An 8,444-nucleotide genomic window follows, 5' to 3' on the forward strand; every position below is an offset into this window, starting at 1 on the left:
GAATATATATATATATATATATATAATGTGCTGAAGACCGGTACCGCATTTACATCCCATCGTAACTTTCGCAGAGCCACAAAAAACCTATCCTCTATGCAACACAAGTCCGGACAAGCTCGCAAAACACTTTCTCCTCGTATCATGCACAACAGTGGCAATACATCGAGCTGCTACTGGAAACTGAGTAGATATGCAACGCATTATCCCTACGGGGTGACCTTTATAGAACCGGCGATCTCGACATATCACAAACGAGGTAAATGGCTGTCGGCTCTGATTAATACAGGCACATACGTACCTGACCCCCAGTTCCCAGCGGATTGTTTCTGTTGATATCTTTTCTGTACGTCTGCTGGATGAAGTGGGTGCTGAACGGCATGGTGTTGCTCAAACACTGTATGATGGAGTTGAGGTAACACGTGTTGCCCACATTCACCAGCCCCACCAATCCGGCCCTCTTGACGTACTGCGGCAGTGCGCCCGTCAGTGTGTGCACGTTGTAAGGATCCGCTGTAACCGATGCGTGCGTAGAAGTGATGATAGTTAAGATAGATGTGAATAGCTCCGCTGAGTATGGAGTGAACGACATGGAAATGGATACGTTGGTATAGCACAGCCCCGCCACATTCATTCTGCTTATTCTGGCCGCCTCCTTTTCGTACGGTACTGCCCTCAGCCATTGAGTGCGGCTTGTGTAAACTTTGTGGCGTCTACTCACCTCTTGAATAAACCGCAACCATGTAAATACGCTACAGCCTGATGTTCAGGTTAAGGACTGGTCAATCCAGTATGAGACACGTGTTGTTATTTACTCGTGTGCATGTAAGCCCTCCTATAGGCAATGGTCTTGTGTGCCGCCAACAGTTTTTGCACCACACAAAATCACGAACAAACTGTCACTGGTGTGGTAAGTTGTAGGCAGGCATGGCTCTCGTTTGTAATTTAAATTGTGCGTACATGTGTAGCGTTCGGTTCTTGATTACACTTTCCGTGCAGACGCGTGAGTGTACTTCAGGCCGACCTCTGCACAGTGGATTATATGTTGGTATACAAGTGCGATAGCCCCAGTCAGGGAGTATGCGAACACACACCCGCCATGGGCAAACACACTACAGTGCGGCGATACACCAATCAACAACTAATACACATATCAACGGACCTGAAATACTCCAATCGACAAACAAGCGTGCAGGCTTGTTCAGAAAATTATGTCAGTCCATATAATACGAACACCCGAACTCGGCTATTCGTGAGAATACCAAGCGCAAGCACCATACCGATTTTCTTGGTCTTTAGCCGCCTGGGTTTCTTCGCCACCACGGTTGCTGGGGCGGTGATTGGCTTAGCGGACACAGGTATCGGAGGAGCACTGACTTTGGGCTATAATGACAGAAATGTATGAGAGAAACGTCAAAAGGAACCTAATGCAAATTCTTCATTTATGACATTTTGACGAATCTTGATTGCATCTGAACAAGTATCGCTTTGGTGATGTCGATATACGAATTGTGCAAGTCGAAGCTGACAGCTGATGTAAAGATGTGTCACGTGCATGGGCATGTTCTGCCCTTTCCGAGGGCACAATACACAGATAAATGCGTTCAGTCACATGAAATATATCGACAAACGGATACAGATGTCAGTCATAGCGGAAACTCTGGCACGTGGCAACCTGCAAGGGCGGATGCAGCGATACACTTACCGCTACACAAATGTAACATAGATATACACACACGTGTGCTTGCAGAATATGTGGCTTTACTTACCGTAGTTGGTTTGGGCAGCAACGGTGGTCCTTGAAGCGATGGCTTACTAGTTCTGATGACGGCGGGGGCAGAGACTCCCACTAGGCATGAAGTAAACTTGGATATCAGCTATAAATGGATAAGAGCTCTTTTGGCAACATACCACGAGTAACCATTCCAGCGTGCACAAAGGCTTACGTGCCCACATAGTTGGACAGGAGCGTGAACTGCATATACATACTGATACGATGATGACGCTGTACCACAATCAACCAACCATTTTGGTATGCTAAACAAATGTCTTGGATAGTTATACGGGTACTGATAAACAAATGTCTTGGATAGTCATACGGAGACTGACAAGAAGCCAACGTGAGCATGGGCGCAAACAAACTTCTTCCTCGCGCAAAATGAATGCTTCGGCCAGTAAAGACCTCTCTTACAGTGGTAAACTTGTGAATGAATTTATGAATATACGACCACGCATTGACCTCATAACGAGGTTAAAGGGGTGCGCCTCTGTGCAAACACCACTACATGAATTTTCCGGGAGTATATCCGTACCTACTACAGCCGCCGGATTGAAAACAACACTTCATTAAGACTGAAGGGATTGTATGGGCCATTCAAAGACGTGTACATACGTATACATACCTGCAGCCGGAGTTTCTTCATCACTCGATTCGTCCGTATCAGTTTCGTACTCGGAGATAGGCCTGGTGCCTGTTCCAAACATTGGGTACAGGTGGGCGCTTTTGGCGCTATGGGCAGGCACGGACATACTCAGTTGATTCAAAGTACCTGTTACAATACACAAGTTTTGATAGAATAATATCGGGTGCAGCTATTTAAAAAAAGGAAAACTTGGAGTATGTTTTTTTGCATTTCTTAATGTGGTATTTGTTCAGACATGGTATATTGGAAATAGCCAGGAGAAGAACGCCAGAACATATCTACGCTGTATGTTTTTGGAATGTAATTGAAAAGGGCGACTTTCTCAGGGTTACATCGAGCTCACTTTTGCGAAGACAAAAGGGGCCAGACTGTTGCAATACGTTGATATTGCACGATTATAACATGTGTGCTGAGAAAACCAGGTAGATACTTCTGTTCATGAGTCATACTACACATGCTACAAATCCATGTGAGGCTCCGAAACGGAAGGATACCGGTGTTTTGTTAAGGTAAGGCAGAAGTGTTTGTAAACACAAGAAGATACCCGAAGAATCGGTAAGGGAGACAGGTAGATGATTGACCATCACGGGGCACGTGATACTCACAAGTGCAATATACTATACCTCACAGGCATCTGCTGAACACAATTGTGTCATGCTCTTACCAACGGTCGGGTAATCAATCTTAGCGGCGTCTCTATTGGTGACCGGTGCCATGGTCGGATTCGTACCGTCACATTGCGTGGGATACAACTTATACCACTCGCGAAAGCCGCCGTTCATCTGTTGAATGCAGTAGTAACGTAGTATGGCACATCAGTCGTTGAACAAAGCTCGTGAAGGATAAAAGAATTAAAATTCAAGAGCACACCCGCAGATAAAACGTGGCTTCCATTTTTCCCGTGCCGGACCGAGCCAGGATCAATACAATTCTACTATCGCATTACGTGCAGTGCATCGAATCTAAACAAACTACACCGAGCAGAAGTCCATGTCTTCAGTCAGTCCTGTGTAACGTTACAGTAGATAGGCTACGAAATTATGTTTATGTGCACATGGAAGTGCTGTATATAGATCTATGTGCTAATATAATCACTAAAAATACTGCTCGACGGTTTGATGTAGTGTCTTGCAACGGTCATGTACGGCTCCAATAGCCGCTCCACTTGACGCTACGTGCTGAGCAGTACTGGAGCACTTGCCGTTCTAACGAGCGTAGAGGATTCAAGATACATACATACGCCAGAAGCACCCCATAATAAAGAAAACTTATAACAAGTAATCTGCGAATGCAAAGAATATCTAAGGAGGATGTGAGCAGACTAAGGGTGGAACAGTGCCAACACCCATCTCAAATCGGTCAGAAGCAAAACAATGGAAATAAAAATGTGCGTTCGTATGACAATGGGAACGAAAATAAGTGTTCGTACGAATCATAATACATTAAGCCTCTCTAGGGCAGGTCAAACATACTATATATATATCTGAGACACCATCCTCTCGGAGTATTCTGTCCAGTCTGGGGAAGTTCGAGTGCCACGCAGTGCTCGAATCCTGCGATGTGTTCCTTCGTATACAGAGGTATGTAATTAATTGGATAGCGAGCGAATGATACTCTAGCTATAGTACCTCGATCGTGGATCATACGGAAGAATAGTCACGAGAAACTATCAATACTTGACTCCCAAAGCTGTAGCGCGCTACTGCTAAACTATACGGCTGTAACAAGGTCTTAGTAATAAGCGAAGCAGAATGAAGCAGGGAAGCACAGAACCGACTGTCACTTACTGATCGAACATGACCACAAATTTGTATGTATTTCGTTTGGCCCAAAAGGCTTTGGCATCGTCCTCGATATTCATGTCAATGTCCTTCAACACCAGGCTGTAATGTGAGGATGAGGGAAACGAGTACGATTGAACGATATGTGATGGTAGGCTCTCAGACCTGAATACTTCACAAAGGACATATATATATAAATATATATAAAGTTGAAAATATAAAATGCTAAAACGTCGTTAAGCAGTGAATTTCAAATATCAAGTCGTTAACGATCGCAAACTATATGCACAATGTAAAGGGGCATCTCAGGGATACCGCTGACATTCATTCGGAAATCGCGGACACAACAGTACACGCCCTAATGCACATCAAATGGGAATGGAGATTGTATCAAATCGAGTGCGTGTGTGATCTCAGACACAATGTAGTTGCAATGACAGCCACAGGTATACTCACTTACTTGTTCTTGGTAAGAACCTCTTCCGGGACACTCACGCTATGAGAATTGTGTATTGTCTTAATATGCAATGACTTATATATCCTGATTGAGCGAGTGTCTAGTAATAAGACGCTGTTTTCGCTTTCCATCCAACCGTAGACGTCTCTGGGCTGCACATAGCGAGCTGTTTTATTAGGACTGTGCATTTGCAAAATGAGCAAATTATAGAAAATACATGAGTAGATAATAGCACTTGACAGCCGCTTGTGCGGTAGCCATTAATGATGAATTGACCGTGGTAAGATACGGGTCTGGTGGATAACCTTATTGATTGAGACTATGAGCAAGATGTGACACTAGAGCTATAGGCAGCCGCTTCGCATCTATGTGCTGCTCGATTGTATCGCAAACAAGAATACGTAACGCCGCCAGTCCCACTTAATAAGCAATTTATTCCTGTAAACGATATCATGACCTAGCACAGACATTCTTTTTTGGTTTTTTGGTTTTTTGTTTTCGGAAAATTCACCCGAGTCTTCAGCGGGTTTATGTACCCAAGCCCTCAGTGTATTCTGCAACCAGAGAAAGAGACGAGTACAAAACATACAGCTATACAAATGAACATGTGCTAGAACAAAAGCAAAACTATTTGATCCAAAAGTGCGGAGAGTACATCTGCGTAATAGTACGGTACGACAGAGGTTCGATACATAAGACCGTGAAGCAGTGCACATTCAGACTTACTTTGACGTTGATGAACCCGAGCCAGAACTACTTAGCTGCGTGTCCTTCATAGGCTGAGATTTCTGTTCAGCGAAGCAATACTGTCGGAGATGAGCACGACTAAACTGGTTGGTCCCAATTCCGAGCATTAAAAAATCCCCCAATGCTCTAAAGCTGATGGAGATGAACCTCCAGATATCTAACATTGTGCTCGTGACAAAAACTTGATCGATGGGAAAACAGTGCTTCAACCCTGGCTGGTGAAGGTTTTTCTCTCAAAACAGGTTGCCCGAAAACCAGCCACTAAGAGTTCGTTCGCCTCTATCGACTACGACAATAAATGCATCCTTCCTGGTACTAATCCCATATACACGTGCTATATTCAAACTCACCCCTAAATCGAAAGCATACGGTGTTGTTGTTCTGGCTAGTTCTTCTTCTTTCTGACACTCCGCTTCAGCCTTCTTCGTTTCCTCCTTTAACCTTATGTATCTAAGTTTCAGTTGATCTTTCAGTACCTCGGCGCGCTTGAAAGCTTGCTCTAAACGCTGTTGAATACAACGATAAAGGTATCAATACGAGCAAAACTGATATTAATAATATATGGATGGTTGTTGAACCCCCCTTAGTGCCTGGATAAAGTGCACAGCTTCCACGGATGCATTGATTGGGATACATAGTGCAGTGGACAGCAAATAGAATGCTCAACCGGCAATTCATGAGGATACTATGTGGATAGCTTGCTGTGAAAGCGAGAAGACGCCCCCATTTCTATGCATTTTGGGATGTGACCTAATGCCAATAATATCTCATAGGCAACAAACATTTGTCTACGTACCCCCCAAAATGGATCACCAAATACTCATATACAATATCACCGAAACACACGAATTGATTGGGCTTATCCTCCAGCGTAACTCAGTATAAGTTAGTGGGCGGCCAAACGCAAGTTATTAGGAAACAGCCAAACCTGCACATCTCAACACACCCTCTTAAAATCAGGACTTGATTGCACTCCCAGGGTCATCGAATCTCTGCAAAAAAATTTGTGGTGAAGACAGCTTGAGCAATTTAGTGCAAAATTCTAACAGGGATTAGGAATACACCATCAATATCAATTCTTAATTCGATTCGCGACATGCGGGCAATCCTGGGCGTGAGAGTCGATAGAAATTACACTACCGAGATATAATTCTCAAATCAGCAAAAAAAAAAAATATCGCATCGCAACCAAACAATCATGAAGGCTGATCCATCCAAAAAGAACAAAAAAAGCTAACTTAACGCCTTATTTGCAACCATTCAGCTACTCGCTGCTCACAAGGTTCAATGTGCACATGCTTCAGCAGGGAATAACGAACATACTCTATAAACATTAGAAGCAGCACGCACTGTCGCTCTTGATCTTTCTGCTCTTTGGCGTCAAGAAACTGTCGAAAGAAAATAACAAGCAGATAACAGGTCAACCAATGCCTGGAGACAGAGAGGTGAGCTAGACGCTTTGTGCCAAAGAAACTGCGATTCCCATCGGAAGTCACCGATTTTTGAACTTACCAAGTATACAATGAGAACAGAATTGGTTACCAAAAAGGAGGGAAACACAATTCGACAAAAATGAGCTATGTTGAGACTTGGTCAAGAAGTGAAACAATGCGAAATCTAAGTCGCATGCGAACCAAACAAGAAAGAGACCCGTTAGGCGTGCTGGACGCCATTGCTGTCGGGATGTGCGTGACATTTGTAAAGGACTTTAATTTCCTCTCGCACACAAGACGGCACTGGCACGTGTGCAATATACACATACACCTAACGAGTCGAGCACACCACATTCAGCCGGAAACCACACAAATCATAAATACACACAGATGCGCACAGTCGCAGACAACCGACCTTGCTACATCATGAAACTATAGTAATACTTTGGTTAATGTAAACACAATCATAAAGGGAGACATACCGCAGTCCACATACGGTTAAGAAACTCGATCTGTTGTTTCTTCGTCTGGTTCGCGGGTATTTTTGATTTGCACATAGAGTTCAACTCCTTCCAACTCTTCGCCTGGCAGTGAGAATAGCGCCAGAGTGGGGAGAAAACATAAGCATTTCGGAAACGAATCAAAACCATAGGCGTACATTACACTGGAGTGTTCCGTGAGTGGCTCAGAAGAAATCCAAACAAGTGTATATAAATCATAATGAATATGCGCATATGCCCATTAAATGATATAGGTACGAGCTGGACTATATATATACGAGAATATACTCAGCCGTAAATCGCTGATATGTCCATTGGATTATTGTCTTAAAAGTGAATGTGGATTTTTGTACCAGTATTTATATATGCTTGCGCGAAACTTGGTAAAGTTAGGTCGTATATATTATTTTTATACACTTTGTTCACCGAAAAAAAATTGTCTAGATACAGACGATTGGATACTACACATGTGAAGGTATGATACCCTATATATATCTAGTCTTACAGCTACATATGTAAAACCACAGACTGGATCCTTTGTACAAGGCTCATGCAAAAAAACCAATAACAAGTACAGGTAAGAAAAGAAAAAACGAGACCGAAGTGAACAAGATACATAAATATATCAAAATAAGAACATGGTCGTACACAACATGTATGCCTCTATAGACGCATATAAAATACACTGCGTGCATGTGTCTATGACTGCTTGTAAATAGTCAAAACCCCAACACACCGTTACGTGATATGTATCTCAGACACTCAAAACTAACCTTAGACTCATATCCGAATGCAAATAGTAAAATATTGGCCATAAAATACATAAAAAACAATGCACACAACAGACCACTATTTTCCAGATACACAAACTTGTACACGTCACACTAAAGAGTATTTGAAGAGAAAAAATCCAATGTAGTTGATTTATGATGTCTCCTGCTATACCCCCACGTGAATGCGAACTGAAATGTTCGATGCTCGGGCATATTAAAAATTACAACTTTGCACTAATATTCTCTTCCAAAGAACACAACACAAATAGCCAAAGCACCAATTTGGACAGTCATATATATCCACCGTATAAATATATATATACATATATA

General features: G+C 42.9%; 2 protein-coding genes across 2 annotated transcripts in view; both read right to left on the bottom strand.

Annotated features, from left to right (window-relative positions):
* SARC_02774 (hypothetical protein) overlaps positions 1–634 on the bottom strand; it is a gene marked incomplete at its 5' end in the record, with an annotated part of 6,133 nt that extends 5,499 nt beyond the window's left edge. Inside the window, one exon of the mRNA XM_014303446.1 lies at positions 302–634. Within this exon, the coding sequence (XP_014158921.1) occupies positions 302–634 (333 nt within the window). The remainder of the gene's footprint in view (positions 1–301) is intronic.
* A 575-nt stretch (positions 635–1,209) lies between these two features.
* On the bottom strand, positions 1,210–7,426 carry SARC_02775 (hypothetical protein; the record flags this gene model as incomplete). The annotated part of the gene is made up of 12 exons (XM_014303447.1): positions 7,324–7,426; positions 6,732–6,796; positions 6,355–6,400; positions 5,759–5,914; positions 5,388–5,449; positions 4,665–4,841; positions 4,211–4,306; positions 3,896–3,989; positions 3,088–3,205; positions 2,403–2,549; positions 1,770–1,849; positions 1,210–1,383 (listed from the first exon to the last, which is right to left on the bottom strand). The coding sequence occupies exons 1-12, from the start codon at positions 7,396–7,398 to the stop codon at positions 1,210–1,212; spliced, it is 1,290 nt and encodes a 429-aa protein (XP_014158922.1). The 5' UTR covers positions 7,399–7,426.
* Positions 7,427–8,444: the final 1,018 nt, after the last annotated feature.

The sequence above is a fragment of the Sphaeroforma arctica genome (assembly GCF_001186125.1).
Source record: "Sphaeroforma arctica JP610 unplaced genomic scaffold supercont1.129, whole genome shotgun sequence".
Lineage (NCBI taxonomy): Eukaryota > Ichthyosporea > Ichthyophonida > Sphaeroforma > Sphaeroforma arctica.